Raw genomic sequence first — 27,107 nt, forward strand, 5'->3', positions numbered from 1 at the left:
TGTGGGGGTTTGCTGTGTGTCAGAGCCTGGTGGCAGAGCTGTGGTGAGTTTGTTGCTCTCCAGAGTAGTGTTGCTTGAGCCACTGGGCACCACCTGTGATGATCCAGGTAGTGGGGGCATACTTAGGACATGTTTGGGTCCAGATTCCTGCGTTTCAGATTGTTCTGAAACACTCCAATCAGTCTGTGGCCAGTTGGGCTGTCTCTGCTCTTGCCATGAGGAGTTAATGGTGACCATGGCAAGGATGGATCCAGGATGTTTTTGCTCTAACAGCACATATTGCAATGTGATCTGGTTAAACCTCCTTTTCTTTTATGGGACTCAGCTCAGGGACTGTGGGTGCACAACAGAAATAAATTTCTCATGAGCTTGTTCACCTTCCCCTGGAAATCTGGTGGAAAAAGACTTAAGCCCTAATCAAGCTGTTAGTCACAGCAGGTTTCCCAGGCCTTGGGGCTAATCTCTGTGGGGAGTGTATGCCAGGCATGCTGCTGGGGGCTCTCTGCAGGCAGATGGGAGTGCTTGCCTGGGAAAGGAATCACTTTGGGCAGCAAACCTTCCCTCCCTGGGAGGGAACAGCGGGCAAGCACGAAACAACCAGGGGACACATCCATCAGCGTGTTTGAGCAAAGAAAAATCTCAGTGAGGAGCCCAGGGGCGTTTCTTAAGGAAAAACTTGTTTTCTGCAGGACTGGTGTTGTGCCAGCTGCCAGTGGAGATGGGACAGACGGATGGACGGACAGAGAGGGTGAAAGGTGCCTCCTTCCAAGGCAGCAGCTGGTGAGAAGGAGCCAGGGCTGCTCAGTGTCAGCACACACGCGGCCGTGGGGAAGGCAGAGCCCAGCTCCAGCCCTTGTCAGCGGCACCTCGTTGACTTTTAGCGCTCCCTTATCGTGTCCGTGCTCACCTCGCGCGGCGCCGATAAAACGCCGCGGCCGGGGGGCTCCGGGCAGCCCCGCAGCGATCCCGGCACGGCCAGGACACGGCCAGGACACAGCCCGGACACGGCCCGGGCACGGCCAGGACACAGCCCGGGCACGGCCAGGACACGGCCAGGTGACAGAGGAGCGCCCCAAAACCCGGCCGGGAGAGGGCGGGATGCTCGCCCAGGTGCCGGGTCGCAGGTGGGTTTGGGGTCGGGATGGGGATTGCAGAAGTTGGGCTCGCTGAGAGTTTCCCATACCTGGCAGAGCTGGAAGTGTGAGCCATGTGAAGTGATTGCAGGATGTTAGTGCTCAGAGCTACAAACAATAGAGCTGAGAAGGAATGCCCAGGGTGGTTTATTTATTTATTTATTTCTTCTCCAGTAATAACGTTTCTCTCTTGGGGTATTAAGCTTAGTTATCACAGAAAACGGATATTATTTTCCCACATTACCTTACCTCTAGGCCCACAGAAATTTTTAAAGGCAGTTTTAACTAATGTTTGGGGTTTTTTTAACAGATAAGAAACTTGCAGTGATACATTTGGGAGAGTCCTCTTGATGGATCGAGGGCCCCTGAATATATAAAGCCCTGAGCATCTACTGAGCAGGTATGTAATTTCTGAAACATGTAACTGCTGCCAAACTGATGAACAGTATCTTGCCACTACAGGAGAACAAATAAACCTGAGTGGCTGGAAAGAATAATTTTCCTTTTGACTATGAAATTTATCTATTATTTTCCTTTAATTTTATTTTCTTTAAAAAAAAAATAATCTTAAACTTAGTGTCCTTCTTTTTAAACTGGAGAGAAAATCCATGATGCCAGAATTCTTTGCTGAGAAAAACCTCTAAAGTTTTTAGCACAGAATCTGGGGTGAAAATCCTTTACTTTTTTTCATGGTTGTAGTTTTGACTTTGCCTTTACTAGTCCAAATATTCTAAATGATTAAAGGTGAAACAAGGGATTTCTTTAGAGAAATGAATTATAGTTAACAACAGAAACTTGCAGCGAAATCAAGGAAAGGTTTCAATTTGACTTGCTGTTCTTCTTTTACATCTTATTCAGAAAATAGGCTTATACAGCTCTTGGCATATTCTTTTCTTCTTTGGCTACAGCTCTACTCTGTACTATGTTATTCACTGAATGTTATTATCCCAGATCTATTATACAGCACTGCTCTTGGAATCATCCCTGTAATCACTTCCACATGCTGCAAACTTGCAGAATGGAACAAACTCCTTCCATGTTCCCTGTATTGACATGAGCTTTGCCAAGTTCTTATTCTCCAGTACTTGCTGGGATACCTCAAAGTTTATTTCCAAAATCATAGTCCCAAAGCTCTTTTCACAGGAGTATCTAGCTGCCTTTGCCCCAGTCACCTTTAGAAGTCTCTTACTTTTTTCCCCCACCAGCTTTGATCTTTTCTGTGCTGTTCTCCTCTGCTGCTTTCTTTTGTTTCTGCCCAACATCTTGTACTAGCATCTCTTTATTTCAGAGCCTCACCATTTCTCCACTCTTCCTCCACCCCCTGACATCATCTGGAATTCTGTGTGGGGAACCTGGACCACTCTTTATCACCTCCAGCACTTCCACTCCTCCCTGACAGTGACATTCAGATCCTCACACCTTTTACTGTGTCTCAACTCTGTCTTGCATATGAACCTATAAAATCTCACCATTTTTTTCCTCTGAAACCTGATTTTTTGTCTATGCTGTTTGATTAAAAACCTCCTTTACGCCTCTTTTCCAAGCCTTTAAAATTTATTATGCTGCACTTCAATATTATTGGTATTTTAAGTTTTTTTTGACTGTTCATGCTAGGCAGGATTGAGACCACACCTTGAAAACAGTGAATAGCTAATTCCCCTTGACATGGACACTGATTGTCTGCCCACCTAGGAGTTAGGCAAGGGATACCAAGGTGTTTGTTGCCTGTGTCCACCTGGCACCCACTGCTATCCCTTGGAGAGCAGTGCTTGGATTCCCAGTGCTGCTGATGCCACCTGGTCCCTGTGACTGACAGTGATGCCCTCAAAGTCTGTATTTTGTAACAGCCTGAGGGGGGTATCTAGCTCTTGCCTCTGTCCACTGGGATCCCTCTGCCTCTCCCTCTGCCAGGGTTATAACTCATACATGTTTTTCTTTCAATTTTTAAGGAGCTTCCACTTCAGATTTGAGTGAATTTTATTCTAGAATGTGCTCCAGCCTTTAAGGCAGAGCCTTTTGCCCAAGACACTTGAGGTCAAATGGAGAAGGTGTTGATCTTGATTTTTTTTATTCTTTTTTCCCCACATTCTAGTGAGACATCCTTCACTTACTGTGCCACATCACCACCAGCCTGACTTACTGTGATTTTATAACTTTTTTTCTGCTTTGACACCCATATTTTGTACATAGCCCAGGAAAGACAGCAAGGTGGTGAGTCCCATTTTCAGATGGATTCATGTGCTACAAATCAGTGTGAGATATCCATGTCCTTATAAAACTATGCCCTCAGCAACTGTTTTTCCATGGATATTCCATGTGGCATCCCCTACAGGTGCTGGTATTTGCTGATGCTCTTCTGAGGCACCCAGTGCCAGCCACCTCCACTCTTAGTGCAGCAATTAGAGGATGTGAGCTGCCAGCTGACCCAGTGAAAAGGTTCACCATGCCAGCAAAAAAGGGAGGAGGAGAAAAAGGGAATAGAGAAAATAAAAAGTGGAGCACGAAGTTAATGAAAGTGGGGGAGTATTTCTGGTATTATAATGTTACCAGAATTAGGTTTCTTTAGCTCCTGCTGTGCTTGGCTAAAAACAAGTCTAGTTAGCAGCAGCAGATGTGAATATAACAGCTGTACAACTGTCAGGGGAATGAGAGAAGCTATGAGAAATCCATGAATTAAGTAGATTCTCTTACTTTCTTTGTGTGGAGGTCTTAGAAGTGGAAGCTTCCAAAGTGTGTCCTGCTGGCTGCTCATGTCGAGTGATTCGGATGTTGTAGAAGTGAGAGAAGGGTGCAGCAAGCAAGATGTATGGTATGCTTTCAGTCAGGAAAAGGAGAGCATTTGGGGAATGGGTTATTGGAGCTGCTGGGGGATGATGAGGTAGCTGGGAGGAAAGATCTAGCTTAGGAATAGACACTAATGTTGCAGAAGTGGGGATGGGAATTTGTGTGGCTAAGAATAAATGCCTTTATGGAAAGGATACTGGTGGTTATTTGGTAACCAGAAACTTAAATGATCAAAGAGTTTAGTAAGACCTTCTGACTTTGTCTTGCCCTTCCAAAAATACATCATGGCTGTGTGGAAGGTCACTTCCCATCCCTTCTTAGATGTTAATCACCCCCTTCAGTATAGGTGGCCTATCAGATTGCATAGGCTGAGTGAACTGGCATATGTGATAGCATATTTGCTGGGCTGCAGGACCTAGAGGTAAGGCTGATATCTGGAATGCCAAGACATTTGTGAGGGGAGGCAGGATTCCTGCTCTCTTCAGCTGCTTGCCCTCCAAGTGGAAGGAGAAGGCATTTCAAATTCTTTGCAAGCTCCAGGCTATAAACAGGCTCTTCCTGTATGAAACAATAAGAATCTAACAGCACTCAGGAGTTGTCTGCTTTTCTGAACAGATCTAATACTACTGAAATATGCTTTTGTAGGGAGGAGGAAGCCCATCACTTGTGGGGACAGAAGACAGAGTCATGGGGAAAAGAAGAAATCAAAGTCCCATCAAGCTGAAGCAGAGACAGAAAGGGGAAGGAGTCAAAACAAAAAGAAAGCAGGAAAGGAAGAAAATAATCAGGCAAAGGTGGGAGAACTATCAGCATTGTTCTATACAATGGAGAAGTGTCTCAGCCATTAAATACACTCCATAAACACTGTATTTTTTCAGCTAGCTAGGCTAAGGGCCTCTGTGGGGACAAGTACACAAATGATGGGTCCCCAAGCCCTGCTGCTCTCTCAATGAGAATAGAATTTATCACCTGTATAATGATCCTGAATTCATCTGGGGGAGCTGCTGTGGCTCTAGCATGGTCTGGCTCCTCTGTATCAGATTTCTGAGTATTTCTGTATTCCCCAAAGTAATGTGAAGGTTGATATGAGCAAGGGAATGCATTTGGTATTTTACTTTGTGAATTCCAGGGAAAGTGCCACATGCAGTAGCCATGGATGCTGTTTATCCTTAACCCCCTTGCCAGCTTGAAGACAGTGGTGCTGCAGCTTGGGTCTGAAGCTGTTCTTGGCATGTAGGCTTTTGGCATTAAAAATCTCCATGAGTCTGTCACCACAGGCCACAGCCATTCCTTGGGTGTTGGTGTTCTGGAATTATCTGTAAGGCATTGCTCTGTTTTGCCTGGTCCTAGTTATGGGACTGAAGTGAAGGTTACTAAATGCAAACCACTTGGATGATGCAGGAACAGAAGTGTCCCTAAAAGCTAAACTAAAATCTTCTAGGAGGTAGGTTGTTCTCACACTCAGCAGCTATGACAGTGGGGAGGAAAATGCCTGTCCAGGTAGGACCTGTTTCACCTGGACCCTTTGTTTACACAGAGCAAAACCATTGGCTGTCATACCTTCTTCTACAGTGATCAGGAAAATGTGAAACTTCAGATATTCCTGTAGGTACAGACTATGTAACCCTGTCCCAGATGGGAAATCCCAGATCCTTGAGCCTTTTTCCTCCCTGGGATGAAATTCCTTTTTTTTTTTTTTTTTTTGTTGTGAATCTTACCAGCCAAGGTTGTTGCCTCACCTTATTCATTAGCCAGTTGGTGTAATTAGGGGTTAAGTAGTTAATCTTAAAAAAATCCCTTGGAAGTCAAGGAATCCATATATTTGCTTATTTGTAATTTGTATACTACCCCTGAGGCAACCAGGCATGGGAATATAATCCCATATTTGTGTATTTAACAACTGAAAAGATGATGTGAGAAGAGATTTGGGTTTCCAACAGCATAAAGAAAAATGTGACTGTCTAACCTTCTGTTTCATCTCCCCTGTTGCAGGTCATGCATCTTCCTGGTGCCCAGTCCTTTGGAAATCCTGTGTTTCAGTGTGCATTGAGCTGGTTTTCTGACACAGGATGGAGCTGAGAGTGTGCTTAAGCTTTTTGTCCCAGCTGGAGAGGAAAAAACTTTTTGCATTAGGGACCTGTTTGTGGTGGGCTCTACAGAAACACTCATCAAATGTTGACTTTACTTAAAGCTCTTAGAATCAATTAGATGAGTTAGGCTGAGCCAGGCATAGATGGTGCTGCACAGTGCTTCTAGAAAAGTTTGTTATTGCTGGTTTTTTGCAATGCAGATGTTAGGAGTTTATGGGAAACCCATCAGTCCTCCAAATGGTTGGACATGTGAAGTTGTAAGGAGGAGTAAACATTGGAAAGTTGGTCATCTGTGGCTGAATGCTATTGAGCAAGACAGCAAGATAGTAACTGATGAGTAGGAATGACTCAAAAATCAGTGATGTGCAAAAATAAAACACCAACCACAAACCAAAAAAAACATTACTGCAATAGTCTGGATGACTCAGAAAGATGGGGCCAAGCATAACATTAGCTGCTGTAAGTCACATGTCAAAGAGTAAGGAACACAGGCTACATTTATCAGTTGGCAAGTTTGTCTCTGGAAGGAGTGGGGGCTGGTGCAGAATTCCAGAAGGATGCTGTAGCTGGGGGAACTCACGCAGATTTCAGTAAATAACCTCAGACTGAATGGTTCTAGGAAGGGCTGAGTGTTTAGCACTAACATGTCACTTCCCATGTACTCTGTTCAGTGCTTTTGTTGGTAATTCCTGGATGGAAGAGGTTTCAGGGACAATGCCTGAGGGTGCTAAAGAATTGGAAGTGTGCCTTCCAGCAAAAGAGGTTGAAAAGGTGGACTAAAAAGAGAAAGCTGATGGCTAACTTTTTTTCAATGTCTAAATATACCTACAAGGAGAACAAACTTCCTATGGTTTAGCAGACTGAGGGGCACTGAAACCCAAAACCAGGAATATGAAACTGGATTTAAAAAAAACCCAAAAAATTATATGGGAAAAAGCATTATTTTTTAACACCATCTGTAATTAACCACTAGAAAAACTCAGTGAGGTTTTGGAGGGTCCTTCCCACGAGGCTTTAAAGTTGTGGCTGGATTCTTGTCAGAAAGTGGACCCTTTGTAGAAATGGGAAGGATCTCTGCCAAGTTTTCTGACGTGAGTTTGTGAAGATGTGGATCTGGATGATTGTGCCACTTCTTTCTGGCATTACAGTCAGATGTTGGCTCATAGCTGCTGGCAGCTCTGGGGTTGAGAACTGGAACCTCAGGGTCCCAAAGGCATCCCCCTCTCAGCCCAGGCATTGCCCCTTTTCACCCTGCCCCATGCAAACACTCAGTGTTTGGTTCAATTTTTATTGGATAATGTTGCACTGATATCCCAAAGTAAATGAAGCTTCATTAGTGTCCAGTGAAGTGCTCAGTGATGACTAATTATCATCTATCAATGGTGCTTTAATTCTCTTCTAGCCAAATCAAGGCATTCCTTTTACACACCATCATCTATGGCTCTGTCATCCATTTCAAATTTCAAACTTTGTTACTCTCTTGTATTTCTTAGCCAAAATAGAATGAGATTTTTCTTCTGGTACCTCAATGAGCATCTTTATATATATAATCAAGAAGTGCCAGCAGAGGTTCTGAGCCCTTGCACACAGCCAGCATGACCAGAAACTTCAACAGAACTTGCTAGGAAGCACAATGGCCACTTGTGAGGCAGCTAGCCCAGGGCAGCAGAGGACAGCCAGGCTGTGTGGGGCGTGCAGGGGAGGATCTGTGGGTGTGAGGGCAGAGGCTGTGTGGGGTGGGAAGCTTTTTCCCCTGTGATTTCACCTGGACTGTGTGCCAAGCTCTGCACACAATGTTATCACCGCGAGCCACACGCGGCCAGCACGGCTCTGCTCACAGGGCCCCAGGAGACTTTCCCCAAGCCTGGCAGCTTTTGGCCTTGGTGGCTCTTGCCAGAACCATGCCCTGGCCCCATTCTGTGGTTTTGTTGGCAGTGGTGCCACAGTTGGCTGTGCTGGTGGATGGCTGATGGCGCCCAGGTGGAGATGTGGTTGTGAGGGGTAAAGGTGAAAGGTTTTGTCAGATCTGAAGCAGGGACTCTGTTCCACCCTGCCCCTCCCTGGCTCTTTCCTTATCCAGGGCTTGTTGCTGTGCAGAACAGCCGAGTTAATGAGTCATTAAGAACACTCTGCTGCATGGGGACTTTGCTGCCTGGATGGAAATCCTTCCCAAGAAACCCATTCTCCTCATGTAGCAAACATGCAGCTGTTGAAACCTCTTAGATAAATAAATGCAGTCCTTCAGGGCTTAGGCCCAGCTTATGGCAGTGGTTTCCATGGGTCAGGGATGAGTGCTCTGCCTACACCCATCTTTACATTTGTCACTGTTAAATACCTTGCCTAAAAGGGAGAGTTGGGCCTGGATCATCAGAATCTCTTGGCAGTTTTGCAGATCTCCTTTCATGGCAGCCTACAGAAGCTCCATCTTCTCTCTAAGGACACACTGTAGATTAAATGCTGCCTCTAGAAGTCCCAGCCTCAGCCTGCCCTCTTCCCTGCACTAGAAGAAATCCTAAATTGTTTATTTCATTCTGTTGTTCCATGAACGAAACCTTTCTGCCCAGACAAGCTCAGGCATCCTTTCCTTAAGTAAGGAACCTTTCCTTAAATTCTTTGGCAGACTTTGGTTTTCCCAGGACTGTTGTTTCGAAGACATCCATGTTTTCCTTGCTTTGACATTCAAAGAACCCAAGAGCACTGGACTAGTTGGCAGAAAAATGTGTTGGTTGCAGCCTTAGATATCTGAGATTCATCATTGACTGGTCTGGGGCATCAGGGAGAGGCAAGACATTTCTTCATGCAAGTGTCTGTCTCCAGGTTGTTCAGAATTCTTTGTAGGCTCATCAACAGCTCTCCAGGATTGGTGTTTGTGCTCCCAAGGGGTTGAAATGGTGCAGTACCCAACAGGAGGTTGCTGGCACCCTCATGCTGTGTAAGAATCCTCAGGATGATGCAGCACTTCACCACTTGTGACTCTGCTTTCTGGCCCACCTCACAAATCATAAATTAATTTTGGGAGGTGCGCTGGAGATGAGCAGATTTGAGTCCTTAAAGTTACATACCAGCAGCCCACATGTAGATCTGCAATCTCATGTGATCAAGGTAAGAAGACACATTTGGGGGGTACCTTGACCCCTTCATTCAAACTCCAGGTAGTCATTAAAATCAGCTGGCTTTTGAACCAGAAAATTAACACTCTTTTTCTAATTTTATGAATTAGGGGTCATGGAGAGCACATAACAGGAGTTTTTTGACAGCAGAGGGCTTCCATAAAATATGGGGGATAAGCTAGGCAGGACTGAGGTGGATCCACCTTGCCTCTGTCAGCCCTAAGATGTGCAGCAGGAGTTCATGTGCAGTTCTCAGCCACCCTGAGCTCAGAGCCCTCCAGGCAGGCACTGCTTCCTGGGACAAAGTTCTGCACAGCTGCTCTCCCTGCAGAAGGGCAGGAGCTGCCCTTCCCTTCCCTTCCCTGTGCTAAAGCAAACCCAGCCTGTGTCTGTCCAGCCCTGGGAGCCATCAGGTGTGCTCTGGATGGATCAGCACTCCCCTTTCTCATCATCAACCCCTCTCCAGGACTTGGGGACTTTTGTAAAATGTTTGATGTTTTCTTCCAGGTTGTTGATTAAAATATCCTGATGCCAAACACCCTCCAGGATCTTGGTACAAACACACTATAAAAGATACCCCAATCACACTTTTAGTTCTCAGTTGTGTTTTGGAATCAGTATGATAGGTCATTTATAATGTTTAATGACTGCTGTCTTATTTTTATGCCAAGCAAGTTCTTTAATCATAGTGCCACATGATAGAAGGGAAACTGCCTCCCAGGATCTCAAGTATATTGTACCAGCTTTGTTATATTTAACAATGGCACATACAATTTCCTCAAAGAAAAGCAGGAACACAGTTCAGTGGGGGTGAATTTTCTATAAACCCTTTTTGGTTGCCCCAAGCTATATTTCCCTCTTTTTATTCCCTGTGTTCTTCGTTAGCCACTTCATTATTTAGTTCAGGTCTGAGATCCTATCACGGGTCTGTAGTTACCTGTAATTATGAAACAATTATAAAATAATTGTGCCCTTCTACATAGGCTTTACAAAATGCCAGACTATGGGATTTCTTTTTCTCCTCTGGGATTTACCCATTGCACCAAGAAATACTGAAGATCAATATAATAATGGAATTATGTATACATCTTATGGAAAAAACAACAAAAGTTAGAAATTTTCAGTAGAAAGTACCTAGTCCTGGTGATTTAAAATGCCTGATTTTAGTGGGTGGTATTTAACTCCTCTGAGATACTACCAGAATAGACATGTCATTAACAAGGTCTTCATCAACTACTTTCTTTCCTCTCAGCAGTAGGATAGGAGTACTTATTGATTTCTTTTGTTGTTTTCTGCATTGTTATTGAGTAATCTAAGATTTCCATCTGATAACAGATGAATAGTATGAGTTGGACTTGTTCTGGTCCTAACTGACTATTTAAAAAAAACTCCTTTGTCAGTCTTTCCCCCCCACCTTTCACCTCCATCATAATTTTTACAATTCTTATCTTCTAATTTATATTCAGCTTCTCTCATACTATTTGTTACATGTGTTATACTTCACTTACTTAAAGCTGCCTCCTTTCAATTTTACAGCAGGTTGTGTTTTTTCAGTTGCACTATTCCTACTTTACCAGGGAGTTGTGTATTTTTGGTGCCTCATAAATGATTTTTAAGCAGTTTCTAGTGATTATTTATGTTTTTGTATTTAAATACTTTCTTTGTGTTTATTTAGTCCAGAATTCTCTTCAGGACTGGGAAATGGGAGTTTTTAAAGCAATATGTATTTTAAAACATTGCATTACCAGTTTGGACCTCCTTCTGCTTTCATATAAGAGTGCAGTGAGCTGGGGACCAGTGAACTTGCTACCAGCCTCCCATTTCTGCCACCACTTTACCCATCCTGATAAGAGAAATACAAATTTTATTCAATTTGGTTTTAAAATTTGCCAAATGAGGAAGCTAAGTTAAGAACATTAAAAAATCCCCAAGGCTGTTTATTGAGTCAGCCACATCACTATGCCTAAACTAAGCAATAACTTAAATTTTTTCTTTGGTGAGTGCTTGTGTAACCAGTGCTGCAATATTCCCGTGTTTCTTGGTTATCCATCCACATCAGCAATCTTGTTACTGGAGCACCAACTCACAAATATTGAATACTGAAAACTAGGAAATAGTGATTCAAAGTCACAAAGAAGCTAGCAAGTACTTTTATTTCTGCCCCACTCAGCTGTCTTAGGGCTATACCTATTGATTTTAATATTGTCTTACAAACCATACCAGCCTTTATTCCAATGTCTTACAGCTGTAGTCTCCTGGGCAGGCAAAGCCTTGATGAATATAAACTGGAAAGGAATGCCACAATAGTATGCAGCTAAAGAGGATGTACTGGAATGGATTTGACTTTTATATTGTGTTCCTGTAAAGGAGGGCACACTTTTGAAAGGCAGAGTCAGGGCTGCAGCTGCATGAACTCAGCACTGCTCAGGGGGAGTAGAAACCCACCAAACCTGCTGCACCCTGGGCCAAAGCAGGGGGGCAAACAGAAATATCAGAGCTCATGTTCTTGTTTCAGAGCTTTGGAGACTGGGGAGACACATCCCATTGAAAAACATGTATTACCTGTAAATAGCTGCATTCACTGGGATAGTGTTGATCAATCAGATAAGAATGGGGCCTCATAATTTAGGGTATGTGCCAAGGTGGGATTTAGAAGTTGGCCATAGAAGTAGCTCCTTAAAATTTTGGCAGGTTCCACACAGGACAGGGAACCCCAGAGAATCTTAATGCTTCTTTTAAAGGGATCCTGATATGTCTAAACAATATTTTGCCTTAGAATATCATATTCACTGAGCAGTAGCAAGGCTGCAAGAGATTGAAGTTTGCTGGAAATAATGGAAAAAAAAAACTCTCCAGGCCTCTCCAACCTGGAGAGAAGCCCTTTGGCTCTCCCACCTATGTTTTCTGGCAGGTCTGTACAAAGATAATCCTTGACTCCCTCCATCTGGCTGTTTATTTGTTTGAAGCCAAATTGTCTCAGTGAATGCTGAACACCTCTGGATGAATGATGAATCCATGGACAGGTTGTCTTCTTGATCAGGAAAGGAGAATGACTGGCTCAACAGCTTCCAAGTTCAGTCACCTCCTTTCCTTCTTAATGAATTGCTGAGGCATGAGAGGCTTCCGTTCCTTGCTGGCATCTTTTACACTGTGCCCAAAGAAACAATTATATCAGGCTCAGGAAGACTGAAAGGGCAGGGAAACAGGAACCATCCCCATGGATGTCCTCCCCAGAGAGGCTGGGAACACGCTGTGCTGTGGGAAATGGGAAGCTGAGGGCAGCCAAAGTGCACAGCAGGTATGCACATCTCTTGGGATGGGAAGAGCAGAGAATTGCCTGCTCTGCCATCCCCATCCCTGCCCTGGCCTGCTGGTGAGCTCTCCTGGGTCACCTTCACACCTTGTGTGCAAAGTGCACCTCCACTGTGCCATTCTGTGGTGTGGAAATGAAGGCAGGGAGATAAAGGTGGAGAGTGGGTGGTGACAAGGTTCCTGAGAGCCCTGAGCCTACCACTCAGCAAGGCAGGCCTTGGTGGTGTAAGAAGAGCCCAGAAGAAAGGAGAGAGGAGTAAGGAATGAGCCCCCATCAAAAACTGGAAGGCAAAAAGCCCCATGGACAGTGAGGTAACATGGGATGCTTCCAGACATACCAAGTTCTTTCAGAAGCTTTGTCCTTTCTAGCTCCTCGTGCCTGGGAATGTTAAGAGATTGTACAAAAAGTCTTGATAAAGCAAACACATGGAGATCCCCTCAAGAGGCTGGGAGATATTATTAGCTCCTCTTTTACTGGCAGGCCTGGAGCAATTAATTATTACCAGCAGTATTATCAGGTACTTGTCACTGGATCCACTTCACAGAGCCCAGATTGGCTGTAAGCAACAATGTTCCCTGACTGGCCTGTACCTCACAGCTCCTATAGCAGCTCCTCTGCTCCTCTCCTGAGGATCCCAGCACTGCTGGAAGGGCCATAACCTCGAATATATACTGAGAAATCTGAGTCCATGGACCACTTAAGTATGCAGCATGCCTATGTTTTTATATCTTCTCAGTAACGTGCTCCACCTCTGTCACTGGGGGAGAGTTTTAGGCAGGAGGCAGAGAAAGGGACAGGTAAGAGGAGGTTATATGGGAATGCCCAGGGAAAAGCACTTTGTGTATGATGGCTGCATAATGTATGTTTACAATTTGTCTGTGACCTGCTCTTCAGAAATGCCATTGTATATGCTCTAAGAACTTAGGATTTCTAACCAGCACACTCTTGTAAAGGTCTGTTCTTCTAGAATTAGTCTGGTCAGGTTTTAAGTGAAAATGTGCTGATCCATGAAATCATGTGTCTAAAGGGGTACTGTTCTCCTCCTGGCCCTGGTGCTGCTGCTGCAGCAGCACAGCCACCTTTGACAAGTGAGAATTCATCTTTTTTGCCTTACTTTTTCCTTGTACCTTTAATGAATTTTTACTACTGATACACTTTTAGTGAAGTTTCTATCATCAACTATGTTCTCATTAAAGGAAAAATCATGCAGGTCAGCAGGTATACCTGTGAAGCCGAAAAAAGGGGGCGCAGCTTCAGCTGAAAATACAGATTTTACTAGTTTAACCATTATAAAAGCAACGTTAAAAAATAGTATTCAGAACAGCCATTAGAGCAGCGCTGCAGAAGGGGTTTGGGGCGCAGTGAGAGGAAGGTGGGTGTCGCAGCATCCGCGGGTACCAGCGCACGGACGGAGCGCACGGACGGAGCGCACCGCCCGCTAGCGGCGGCTCATCCCGGGGATGCTCCGCGGAGCCGCACCGGGACCAGCTGCGCGCCCCTCCCGGCCCAAAGCAGCTCCTCTGCCAACAGCCCTCGGGAAAACACTGCCAAGTGGGGTTATGGGCGGAAAACGCCTCTAAATCTGCATCACTGGAGGTAAAAAAGACGATTGTAACTCACCCGAAGGTGCCCTCCTCACCTGGGGTGAGCAGTGGGAAGCAGTGCAGCACCTCTCCAGAGAAGAGAATGAACTCAAGTGGAATTCCTTGCCAGTCTGCTACCAAGCCTGAGCTGCTGTCCCCCAGGTCAGCATTGCACTGGGTGCTGTGGACAACCCACTGTGCCCAGGCTGGGTTTCAGAATTGGTGGCAAGACACTTTTTTTTTTTTTTTTTTTTTTTTTTTTTAACTGAAAATATTTCTCTGAGGTTTCTTCAGGCCTTTGGCCCTACTCAAAACCATAGAGACAAAAACCTCAGAAAGCCTCCCTTTCCTCCTCCTTGTTTTTCTGCTTATGAGGTAAGATCATCCTTAACAGATGTTTGTTTACCTCTTCATAAAAACCTCCTGTGATTCTACAGCCTCCCCAAGCAGTGTGCTGCCGTGCTTTGCTGTTCTTGCCATTGCAAAGTGTTTTTCTAATGTTTAGCTATATCATTTTTATTGCAAATTAAGCTGATTATTTCCTCTTCTACTTTTGGTGAATGTAGGGGACAACTGTTTAGTCTCTCCACCCATTATAACAAATGTTTATGTGCTGGAAGACTGTTATCATGCCTCCCCTCCTGTTGTTCTTTTCCTAGAGAAAGCAAACTCAATTATTTTATCCATCCCTTATAAGCCATGGGGTTTTTTCACCTCTTATCATTTTGCTGTTCTTTTTTGGACTTTTTCCAGCTTGTCTGCATCTCTTGTAAAATGTAGTGCCTGGGAGTGGACACTTGCTGTTGGGAGCTCAGCAGTTTGAAGAAAATGCACAAAATAATTGCTTCCATTGCCTTATACACAAAATCTGCATTAAAGCACCTCAGAATGAGATTTGTCATCTTCTGTGGGGATCTCAACAGACACACATGGGGTCCCAGCCCAGCTCTCTCTGCTGGACCAGTCACAATTTAGTTTGGAGCAGCACACCTGGTGTCTGTGCAGCCACCTTTCCTGAGCTGGATCTTGGTGCAGTCACCTCTGCAGAGGCAGTTCAGCTCCCCACTGTCTCACATTCCTCTCAAACTCCAATCACTTCAGCCTCCTGCCTTCAGGAGGGACTGCTGGCCCCCAGCCCAGCTGTCATCCTCTTTGTTTTGTCCTCCAGTCTGTTGTCCAAGACACTCAAGGAAATACAGAACAGCCCTGAAGGCAGAACTTCAGGGACACAATCCTCCCAGCTGGAAAAGTGAAGCCCTGATAATTACCCTTGATTATGGCACTTCAACCTGTGTACCCTCTGCACAGTGACTTTGCTAGCTGCCCTGGGAGTTTGTAATCTAGATATTCTCTAAGTGTTCACTGAAGTCAAAGTATTTTACACCTACCATTTTCACCTCATCTACCAGGCCTGTTAGTCAAAAAAGGAAACTAGCTTGGTTTGACATGATTTGTTCTTCCAAATTCCCTGCTGGTAGTTTCTTATCAGCATACTGTCCTTTAGCTGCTTATAAATTGATTGTTTCATAATTGGTTCCAGTATCTCTCAAGGTATCACAGTTAGGCTGACTGGCCTGTAATTCCCCAGGTCCTCCTAGAACAGTAATTTTCAGAGAAGAATTGCATTTAACAGATACTGAAAGACATTCCACTTTTGCCCTGCTTATCTTTATTAATTGTCTAGCTTGGTTCCATCCCTTAAATTAAAAACATGTTTCCCATAAGTATTAATCCTCCACTTGAGGCTCAGCACAACCCAGCCCTATCTTCACCTTTTCTGTGTTCCTGCCCTCCTATTACATACTTCCCCATTTTTCTCCCTCCTTGATGCTTTATATCTTCCTCCCTGTCTTTTCTTTATGGTTTGCTTGCAGCTTCATAGCAAAATTCATATCCACCGGTGCCTGAAGAGAGTCCTGGAAAAATCTGTGAGCCTGGCCCTAAAAAATGCAGGCAGTGTCATTTGCCAGGACTGCAGGGGCATGGTAAGCTTTACTCAAAGATTGGTCCAGGGCTGGCTGCACTTAGATAATTTCTGAGACCAGTAGGTGGCAGAGAGATGATAAAATCTGGGATGCTGGTGATCAGAGGACAGACCACGTTGGTGGACAAGAACACGTGTTACTAGAGAGCTGGGTGAAGCTCCCAGCTTCTTGTAGGGAGGCTGAATGTTCCCAGTGTTCAGCCTCAGCCATGAGAGAGAGGTTTGTGTGTTCAGCAGAAGAACAGGAAGCGTGTGCCACTTCCTAGCTAAGCAGATCCCCAGAAGATAACTTTGTTTGAGGGAGGGGTATCGTTATCCAGGGTTGTGCGCTATATAATCGCACAATCTGCTATCATGCATGAACAGAGCTGTTCAATAGCATGGCCCTGCCTTGTCCTGACATCATGTCTGTGTTGGAAATCCGTTTGGAATGAAAAATCCCACATTCCCCAAGTGACCTCGTAGTCTCTGAGCAAAAGGCTGAGTTGCAGTGGAGACTTCACAGACTCAGTGGTGCCAGGGACAGAAGCTCAACAGCCTCAAGGCAGCTAAAGGTTGAGAAGTCAGCAATCAAGCAAACTTCTTTCCAAGGAAAATAGTATTTTAAAAGTGCAGGAGATGCCCATGATTCTTTGCAGGCAGGAAAAATCCCAAAGGCAAGGAAAAGCCACTGTGAGTTAAGAGTGTTTAACAGAAGTAAGTTTCACTAGCTGCTACTATTTTAGCGCTGGTTTTTGGGGATGAAAGTACTCAGCACATCTACAGGTTGCCTAATGAGAGCATAAATACCAAGCCAGATACACAGGCTGGAAGTGTTTGCCCTTCTCAATCTGGCACTGTCAGTACTGCAGTTCTTTTGCAGACTCAGTGACTGTCATATGCCTCATGTGAAGTCCAGTCTTGACCTTTTCTTTTATGGTCTCTACTCCTTTCTTTCACAGCCACTGCTTTCATGCTACAAAGGTTGCCCTGACTTCTAGCATTACCCTGATGGCTAAGAAAATCAAATCTCCTTCTTGCTGTTCTCATGTCTGCCCTCTCTTCTTCATGTCCATCTCAATCACTTCCCTGCATAACCCCAGTACAAGAGGAATTCCTCACTGCTCAGCTTCATCTTCCTTTAGACCCTTTTCTTCAGAGGGAGGAGTCTCTAAGTGAGTTGGAGAACCTGACCAGAGCTCAGTGGTGCCTTTGTAAAAGGCCTCCAGATGAAGAGACTCTGTGGTTTCCCACAAAACATTAATGTCCTGCAAACTGGGTGTGCCTCATGCTAAAGGCTCTGCACTCTCTGATACCAAAGAAAGTCAGCCTGATTGTTTGGATGAAGGTAACTCAGACCCAATAATCAGAGACCTGAATATAATTTCTGCATCAGTTACATACTGCAAGCTGTTCTGCAACTTGTCAGACAATGTTTGATATTTGGATAGTGTTAGCAAAAGGCAGATAGAAGGTTAATGGGAAAGGTCTCTGACAGTAGCTAGATGTAATTTAGAGATGGACTATAGCCATGTAGTTACATACCAGATTTGGGGTTTGGCTCATTATATTCGAGATAAAAGGCCTAGAAAGGGATGTGCACATTCAGCTAGAGCTGAGTTTTCCAAAAAGACATTTTTGGTCTGAAAAGGAATGGGCAGTTCAACATCTGAACCACCTGCCTTCTGTGATGCACTAGCCTGCAGGCACTCTCTGAAAGTGCTGGATGCTGGTGGTACTGTTTAGCCTTCCATCTCTTACTGCTTCCCAGGGAGGGGTTGAGGATGGCAGTGATGACCACTCACTCATGTACTGGTACTAGTTTATGTCAGTAGTATATAGCAAAACAAAACAAGAAAGGTGTTTCTTCCTCCTCCTTACTGCCCTTACTCCTCTCATTGATCCAACCATGCCTTTTCTTATGAACTTTGTGTCCTTGTGAATTCTCCACTGTGTGTTCCCTTTCTCCAGGAAGACTGTTCCCATGCTTTATGTAGTATGGGCTGAAAAATATCTGTTACTGCTTCCCTGTTAAAGAGAGTGATTTCTTAAGGTGTTAAGAATATGACTTTCAGTCCAAATAAGTGCATTAAGGGTGACTTTTCTTTTGTGTCTCCAGACTGGTTCCAATTGCAAAATATGATTCTTTTCCATCTCTCACTTATGCTTTATTTCTTTTGAAATCCAGTTTGAAAAACATAATCTCTGCTTCCAGTTGTGCTTTGGATCTTTGGGCTCTGCAAATCAGCCTAAAGGCTTTTTTGGAAGACAACTCCTGAGATGAAGCTGTGGACTTACATGGACACAAATGCCCAGAAACACAGAAGAGTGGCCTGAAACCATTGGTTTGAAGGCACAAAATTTTGTGCCTCTTGTGTTTTAACATCTCATTCAAATGGCAGCATTTCTGGAGACAGAGTGTCTCCCAATGCCATTCTGGGAAATTAAATTCAGTGTTGAGTTTGCATAAAGAGAGACGAGAGCTACTTGCTGCTTCATCACTTTGTGAGCCTGGCATCTGTATCACTGCTTAGCAAATCTTGCTTCCAGTAATCCTCTTTTTCTTCAGAGCTGAGCACCAAGAGCACATTCTGAGCAGTGCTTCCAGAAAGACTACAAAAACCATACCTCAGAATAAGGTTATAGCCTTTGCCTTTTAATTAAAACTCTCAGGGCATTTAGTTGTACTTACAGATGCATTACTGAGCCCGTGATTCCTCTCTTCTGTGGCCTCTCCAGCATTTTTGCAGGTGACTGGTGGTAGGCAAGTGTGCCTGGGGTAACATTCCTGTGTGCTGGACTGCTGGAATTCAGCTATGCTCCTTAACAAAACAGTTTGATTTAGACATTCTTGATGCATGTGCACATGCAAGATGCATTTGGAGGAACAAAATAAGTAGAGCTAAGTTTACAACCTCACTGAGAGGTTGGTCTTTCTCAGCTTTGATTAATATTGACTAATAATCTTGTTTTCCCATTCTGCTGCTTTTTCCAGGTAAAAGGTGTTAAAGAGCAGACCAAAGTATCTGACAATGCCAAATATAAACCCACTACTTCAGTATCTACCTGAAAATCAGTAATGCAACTTGTCTGTCGGAGCTGGGTGTAGGGTAACAACTTAATTCAATTAGTGCTGCCACTCTCAGAGATGTTGGCATTCCTTTTTCACCTGCCACACCACAGCACCTAAAGACCAGTGAGTGTGGACACACACAGAGCTGTGCTGAGCCACAGTGGAACTGCAGAGATGCTTTGGTCCCCGCTTAACTGAGCAAACTCCCATTTATGCATGTATTAGGTTTTCACTGCCTGCCGCCTGTTCCTCTCCCCCCTCTGCTTTTTCATGTTCAGTGGACTCTCCTCTCTGTGTCTCTGCCTCTCTCTCTATTTTTTTTTCTCCCTATTGTTCCCCACGTCACTGACTGTCACTCACTTCATAAAGCCGTCTGGCTCGGAGCTTAAATATTGCAGGGCAACTAAAACCCACCATCAGAGCCAATTCAGTCATATCTGCTCAGTCGTGCGACAAGATCGGGGCTTTTAGGGTAGGGAAGAAGAGAGACAAAAGTTCACTCTTCCCTGCAGAGTGCCAAGAGAGGAGGGGGACACATTTCTTCGGTGGAGCCTCTGACAGCGGCAAGTTGCTTGCTCTCCATCCTTCACCTGCTCAGCCTCTTCTGCCGGTAGCGTGCGCAGGTTGCGACGTCTGGGAGCGCAGGGTGGGGGTCTGCAGCCAGCCCGGGAGAGTCCAGAACACAAATCTCTTGGCTTTTAGTGGGCTTAGAGTCCTGCTCTTCCCTCGTGGCAGGCAATTTCAGGGGAGAGGTGACTAAATGCCTGGCTTGCCCCGTTTTTTTTGAGGCTGGAGTGGCTGACTGCTCTGCTCGCAGATGGAATCCCAGGCACTCGAGCTGGTTGTGCCACTCATCATCCATCCACCCAATATTGTTGCTCGCAGTTGAACCGACTGAGCAACCTCGAACCACTTCCCTTGCAGAAAACAGAGGGGATGGACATGGCAGAGTTGTGAAGAATGTGGCCAGTTGGAAGTGATCTCAGGGAGGGCTTAGCCAAACGTAGCAAGGCGTGTGATGGAGTTAGACAGGAAACATTCTCCCTCCCCTTGTACAGTGAGTTTTCCGTGTGATAAAGTTTATCACACCTAGAACGTGGCTCTTGTGTGCTGCAGTGGAAATGCTCAAATGGCAGCGTAGATATCAGTGTGACTCACAGGGAAAGAAAGGGATGGAGTTAACGAGGTGCCTGGGGGACAATGAGGCTTGTGCCGTGTGTAGTCATGTTTTTTACAGAGTTGCACGTGATTGGTAACTGTCGGGTGTACTTTGCTCTGTGAATTTGCAGAAAGAGGATGTTTAAATCAGTTTAGATAATGTATGTAAACAGCATAATCTTCTGCTAGACTTGTTAATGTAAGCGCTGACATTAACACGCTTCTTTACACGACTTTAATGACTGAGAAAGTAGCAATTTTCCTTGGTGATTAAATTATATGTTTGCCGCTTATGTATGCGAGGTGTTTGTGCAAGCTGAAGGTACTGGGTTCTGTTCTTTGTTTTCTAACAAGGGTGTCTAGGTTAAAATATTGTGAGGTTTGAAGGCAAGGAATATGAGTCCATCTTTCTTCAGCATAATGCCATCATAAGCTTTTTTTTTTCCTTTTCTTTTTGATTGAAAATTTGTGAAATTCCCCCGAGCCACAGAATTCTCAGTATTTTGCGTGTTTGTCTGTGTGTGACTATGTACACAGAGTAGTTGAAACAGACTGGAATGCGTTGGTGTGTCATAACATATGGCATTACAAATATATCCCAGTGGTATCTGAAGGAGGAGGGAAGTTTAGATACACAGATTTTCATGCTGTTGATTGTACCTTCCTTTTCCCAGTGCTTGTGTATGTGTCTCCATTTAGGGAACTATAGATGGAGGTAGTATGTAAGAGATGAAATTCTAGATCCCTGTGAACAGCTATTTTATGAATAATGTTCCCTGTTTCACTTGCCATGCTCTACAAGTCAGTCTTTCTGGGCCACTGTAATATTCTGCATTCCTCAGGGACTTCAGACTGCTGTGATGTGTTAAATCAACCCATACAAAACAACTTTCATCTCTATTTTCCTCATTCATACATCTTTCCTTGCCTGAAATTATATAGTGGGAAGTTCAGGATATGCAGAATGAAGCTCTGACCTAGGCATAATTTCTTATCATGCAAAAGTAAAGACAGATGTAATATTTGACTTGCATTACTTGAAAATGGATGACTGTCTTAGCTTTCCAATGCTGTATCTGCAGCTGGCTTCCACCTCTGTGTCAGCCTGAGATAGTGGCACTTTTAGAGACAGCAAATCGTATTTTAGGTTCCAGTTAGAGACCTTGGTGTTTTCCCCAGGTTGGTTTCACTGTCAGCGTGGCAAATAACTTCAGAAGGGGATGCAAAGAACAGCCCCAATAGCACCAAATAATTATATTGCATATAGCATATTCTATATAGCAAAACTAATCTATATAGTAGTTGTTAAGCTTATACAGCATTACTAACATAGTAATGGTGTTGTAATTGCTGTTCTTACCTAACAGAGCGATTGCTAAAGTAGAATTGATATTTGCAACCTAGAGAGAATTCAGGTTTGTTTAGGTGCAAGATGGGCATAGATTTGAGATGTGTTTGACCCATGAGGGGTTCTGGTGCAGAAGTGCTTGTGTGCTTGAAAGCTTCACCCTCTCTTCTAACCACTGCAGCTGCCTGCTGATAAATCTGTTCCACTGTATTGCTAGTGAGTGTTTGTACGTGCACAAAATCTAAGCAGACTCACAGAACTGAGCCTATAAGGCACCACAGAAGACTCTCACCTGCAAAAGGAGATAAATATACTCTCTGGCTGAAAAGTAATTGCCCATTTAGAACCATGGAAGGAAGAATTTAGCAGGCAGCTTGCTCTGGCTTACCAGCCCTTCTCCTGCTAATAAATCATTGTGAAAAGGCAAATCAGCAAGCAAGCAACCGCCTTTCTGTTCTCAAAGCATATTAAAGAAATACTGATTGGGAGCAACAAAAAACATCAGCAGGAAAACCTGAAACCTTTAAAATTTAGCATAATGTGTGGTCTTCCTCTTTGTTTTTTCTTCCCTTAGACCGTAAGAAATGGGTGACTGGAGTTTCTTGGGGAACATTTTAGAGCAGGTGAACGAGCAGTCCACTGTCATCGGGAGAGTTTGGCTCACGGTGCTCTTCATTTTCCGCATCCTGATCCTGGGCACGGCCGCTGAGCTGGTGTGGGGGGACGAGCAGTCAGACTTTGTGTGCAACACCCAGCAACCTGGTTGTGAGAATGTCTGCTACGATGAGGCCTTCCCCATCTCCCACATCCGGCTCTGGGTCCTGCAGATCATCTTTGTATCCACCCCTTCGCTAATGTACTTCGGGCATGCTGTGCACCACGTCCGCATGGAGGAGAAGAGGAAAGAGAGGGAGGAAGCTGAGAGGCGCCAGCAAGCCGAGGTGGATGAAGAAAAGCTGCCCCTGGCTCCAAACCAAAACAAAGGCAACAATCCTGATGGAACCAAGAAGTTTCGCCTGGAAGGTACTCTCCTGAGAACGTACATCTTCCACATCATTTTCAAAACCCTCTTTGAGGTGGGATTCATAGTAGGTCAGTACTTCCTGTATGGCTTCCGAATTCTCCCCCTTTACCGCTGCGGGCGGTGGCCCTGTCCCAATCTTGTGGACTGTTTTGTCTCCAGGCCCACGGAGAAGACCATCTTCATTATGTTCATGCTGGTGGTGGCTTCCGTATCCCTCTTCCTCAACCTGGTGGAGATCAGTCACTTGATCTTGAAAAGGATCCGGAGGGCTCTGAGGAGACCGGCAGAGGAGCAGCTCGGAGAGGTCCCAGAGAAGCCCCTCCACGCCATCACAGTCCCCTCCATCCCAAAGGCCAAAGGCTACAAGCTGCTGGAAGAAGAGAAGCCCGTGTCCCACTATTTCCCTCTCACAGAAGTAGGGGTTGAGCCCAGCCCCCTCCCATCAGCCTACAACGAGTTTGAGGAGAAGATCGGGATGGGACCATTGGAAGATCTCTCCAGGGCATTCGATGAGAGATTACCGTCGTATGCGCAAGCGAAGGAACCAGAAGAGGAGAAGGCACGAGCAGAGGAGGAGGAACAGGAGGAGGAGCAGCCTCAGGAAGAGCCAGGGGCGAAGAAAGAAGAGCAGGTGGTGAGGGATGAAGTGGAAGGGCCTTCAGCACCTGCTGAACTCGCCGCTGATATGAGACCCCTGAGCAGGCTAAGTAAAGCCAGCAGCCGGGCCAGGTCAGATGATTTGACTGTATGAAGGTGCAGGATGCGGGGAGCACATGGAAAGGAAAAGGTTGAAGAGAAAAGGAGAGATAGAGAAAGAATCAAAAGATATTTTTAAGCGAAGTGCTAAAATGGCCACTTGAATATTATTTCCTTTTATGATTCTCAACTGGAAAGGTACTACCATGGTAACTGTGCCTTATTTGCCCCATATGTCCCTGTATTTCCCTGTTTCCACATGCCAGCTCACTCCTTACAGTAGTATCCACACTGTACACATAACTGATGTTATTTTAAAAACCTAACATGGCAGTGATACCCAAATGTTGCCACTGTGATCATATTCACTGAAAGCCTTGTGTTCCACATTTCTCTAGGAATGTGGGGAGGATCTCTCTTTCAGCCAGTGAGGGAAGAGACTGATCAACAACTGTATCTAGTCTTTCTCTTTCTGTTTCCTCCTATGGCTCACTGAGCAGATCTCCCCTTTGCTGTTGGCATGGAATTGCAGTTATTTAATTCACAAAATGAATTCTATGCTTAGCATCAACACACTAAAATACTAAGCCAAACTTCCCTTCTTTACTCAGAAAATAAAGGCAAAAATGTTGCAAATTTCTCTGTGAATGCATATCTGAGTTAGGTAAAAATATTTTCCCTGGTCAAAAATATTTCTGCTCTTCAAGTGACATTGACAGTGGGCAAAGTTAACAGTAGTTCTCTATTAGGACTTAGCAGATGCCCAGAGATGGATTATTTGTTCCCAAGAAGGTCATCCAGCCCTGAGACTAGTTCAGAATACTGGAAAGAATAAATTCAAGTGATATTTTTTACTTGTAGCCTTGTGACTTAAAGATCTAAAGCTATATTTAGCCAAGTAAGAGGGAAAAATCTTCTGAGAAAGGAGGGGACAGCTACAGCCCCCAGAGCATGTAACCAAATACAAGCCTTCATGGTATGATCCTGACAAGTGTTCAGTTCCTAGAGCTCCCAGGCTCCCAGGCACTCAGCAAATCTCAGGTACAGAGTCCTGAAGGCACCTGTGGACCTAAACCAAGGGTCTGGGTAACTATGTGACTTTTTAAACCTCTAAATACAAAACTGGTTGGTCAAGTTTGAAAAGACTGATTTGGTAAAAGTCTTTTGACAGCCTTTGTTTATAATTTGACAACTGGAAGCCATTAAGTGGGCTACTTCTTAATTACATGCCAAAGTCTAGCTCAACTAAGACAATGCCTTTCAAAAGATGATTTAGACCTTTTGTGCCAACAGGTCTTTATAGAACACTCAGAGACTCAGAAAAAATCTTTTTTTACAGAAGGCAAAAAATGATGTGCTTGCAAATGTTTAGATGTCTAATATAGATTTCTAATTTTAGGACTACAGCAGCAACTCTTGGCTGGGACAGCGCAGCAATGCGTTCAAAAGCTTCAGGTTAACAGCTACATCCCCCCAAAACTGAGCCTCATGCCAAAAAAGTGCAGGTATGCACTCTGCTCTGCTCTGCTCTGCAAACCTCAGTCCCTGCCATCTCAGCAAATTCTTTCTGCTGGGCTGCAGCCCATCCCATTGTTCCCAGGGCAGGCTCTAATCCAGGTCAGGGAAAAAATGGTCTTTGGCACAATGCATCAAACTCATCCCGCCATTAGCTAGAAAAGACCCCTGCGGCCTCCTATTGTAGCAGGTCTGACTCAAAGCCCAGGGAAGGCAAATGGGTGTCTGTGAGAGCCCTGGGCCCTGCCCCAGCCCCAGTACAGTCAGTCCTGTTGCTCCTGATCTCACCCCTTTGGTGGAATTCCCTGCCTGGCCACGCAGCCACGGAGGTGGCTGGACTTCACTGCTGAGTGATGATAAGCTGTACATATGTAGAAAGTTTGTAGGGTGCACTAGAATTCTTCAGTGCCACAGAGGTGCCATGTATTGTCCTTTCTTTTTTTTTCTTTTCTTTTTTTTTTTTTTTTAACTATTTATCCTTTTGCTCCTCTTGGGCCTGCGTATTTTCCCAAGGTTTGCAGCCTGAGGTCAAAACATTTATTCCTTAAGCAAAGGCTGTTGGGTGTCCTTCCTTTTGCAGAAAGACTGGAAGGTCCCCCCTCAGTTTTGGGAAAGAATATGACAAAGCAACACAGGCAGAGAGAGAACCTGGAGGCTACCATTTATCCACTCTCTTAATAAAGAAACAGGAAAACTGTTATCACAACTAAGGAAAAAGAATGTTTTTCAGCAGGAAGAGTCCACTGTGCCCAGTTCAAGATACAAGAACAAAAGAAAGGGCTAAGATTTAGAGGAACAACACAATCACCACACTTACACTAGATGGGATCTATTTTATTTTCTCCATAGAAAGAGATAAGAGAGTTTGAATGATTCTAAGCATCGACCAGCCCACTTGTTGAAGGGGGTTGGAAATATACTTTCCTGCAGGTAAAAACCACAATCTTTTAACAGTTTAGTATGAGGTATCTGCATCAGAGCATCTGACCCTTCCAGATACCAAGGTACTGGACTGGTTGAATCACACCCACCCCTGTTGACTTCTAATTACTTCTAATTCCACTCCTGATCTCTGACATTCATACATTCATTAGACTACAGGACTACTTAAAGATGAGTGCTTGCTCATCAGGAGTACACTGTTCACAATATGGCTGTCAGGAGGGGCAGTCTTTAATCACCACCAGCTAATTATGTCCTTTTTCACTGGAGAGCCTCAGTAAAATGCACCATGTGCAGTGTACTCCATGGACACTTGAAGCTCTCTCACAGCTGCCACAGGAATGCTCCTTTCTTCCCCCGGGTCCCAACAGCACAAGGAGAAGCTGGCATTTTCCTCCTGCATCAACTCGACTGCTTCTTGATTTTTAAATTTTTTTTAAAAGCCAGTTTTCAAGTACTCTGCCTGGCTGGCAGTGAATCTGTAGCCACCAAGCACGGGCCACGGCGTCAGGACAGTGCTGCAAATGGGGCAGGGAACAGCCTGGTCTTCTGGCACTCATCTCTGCAAGGAAATTGCTGTGGGACTCTCAGCGAGTCATTCTTCCCTCTTGTGCAATTGGGAACTCTTTTCTACCTTACAATGATGATGTGAGGCCTGACATGTGCTAGTTATGGAAAGGGAGGTCCTTGGATGGAAGGCCCGACAGATGAGCAAAGGATTATTGCTATTTCTGGATGTGATAGCACATAAATGTGCTTTATTCCCTCTCAATGAGACAAACTTAATTGTTTATTCGAGAAATTCCTAGTGAAGTTGCATAACAGCCTCAGAGCTGTGAATTCACTGTATGATTTTACTCAAAAAATAACTTAGCAAAACATAGAGAGATATATGATGAATGGGGAATATAATTTCCTTGGGGAGGGGGAAATCACTGGACAATTAGAGCCATGCCTGGATCATTCAAAGGCGTGTTTGCCCCCTTGGCTCCCTGTGCAAATAAATTCCTAACTGATCACATGGCTCTCTGCAAGGAGCATAAGATGCAAGTGTCAAAAGCACCAAAGGAGGTGAAAGTAGAAGAGCAAGGTAGTCTCTTAGCTTACAATAGCATGTGGGGGTTGGTGTTCTCTAGTGTCTAGAGCAGTGGACCTAGGATAATAATCTTAGATTTATTTCCAGCTCTGCTTCTGACTTGCTGTGATAATCACTTTACCTCTCAGTGCCTGTTTTCTCCACCTGTAAAATGGGTGTAAGAATTTCCACCTACCTCACAGGGATGTTGTGAGGCTTCCTTAATTCTGTTTGTAAAGTAAGTAGGAATGATCTGATGAAAAGCACTCCTGAAATGCACGGTATCCTTGTTGTTTCTTG

The 27,107-nt window shown here is 44.6% G+C and overlaps 1 protein-coding gene across 4 annotated transcripts; it reads left to right on the forward strand.

Moving 5' to 3' along the window:
• Positions 1 to 27,086, forward strand: GJA8 (gap junction protein alpha 8). Of its 4 annotated transcripts, XM_079300098.1 has the most exons (4): positions 1 to 107; positions 690 to 1,018; positions 1,444 to 1,533; positions 22,130 to 27,086. In XM_079300098.1, exon 4 carries the CDS (start codon positions 22,140 to 22,142, stop codon positions 23,328 to 23,330), a length of 1,191 nt encoding a protein of 396 aa, XP_079156224.1. In that variant the 5' UTR covers positions 1 to 107; positions 690 to 1,018; positions 1,444 to 1,533; positions 22,130 to 22,139; the 3' UTR covers positions 23,331 to 27,086. The 4 variants fall into 4 exon arrangements, with proteins under 4 accessions (XP_079156224.1, XP_079156225.1, XP_079156227.1 ...); XM_079300099.1 differs by lacking the exons at positions 1 to 107; positions 690 to 1,018; positions 1,444 to 1,533 and adding an exon at positions 12,119 to 13,227; XM_079300101.1 differs by lacking the exons at positions 1 to 107; positions 690 to 1,018; positions 1,444 to 1,533 and adding an exon at positions 14,050 to 14,175.
• The last annotated feature ends 21 nt before the right edge of the window (positions 27,087 to 27,107 follow it).

Source organism: Erithacus rubecula, assembly GCF_903797595.1.
Source record: "Erithacus rubecula genome assembly, chromosome: 1".
Lineage (NCBI taxonomy): Eukaryota > Metazoa > Chordata > Aves > Passeriformes > Muscicapidae > Erithacus > Erithacus rubecula.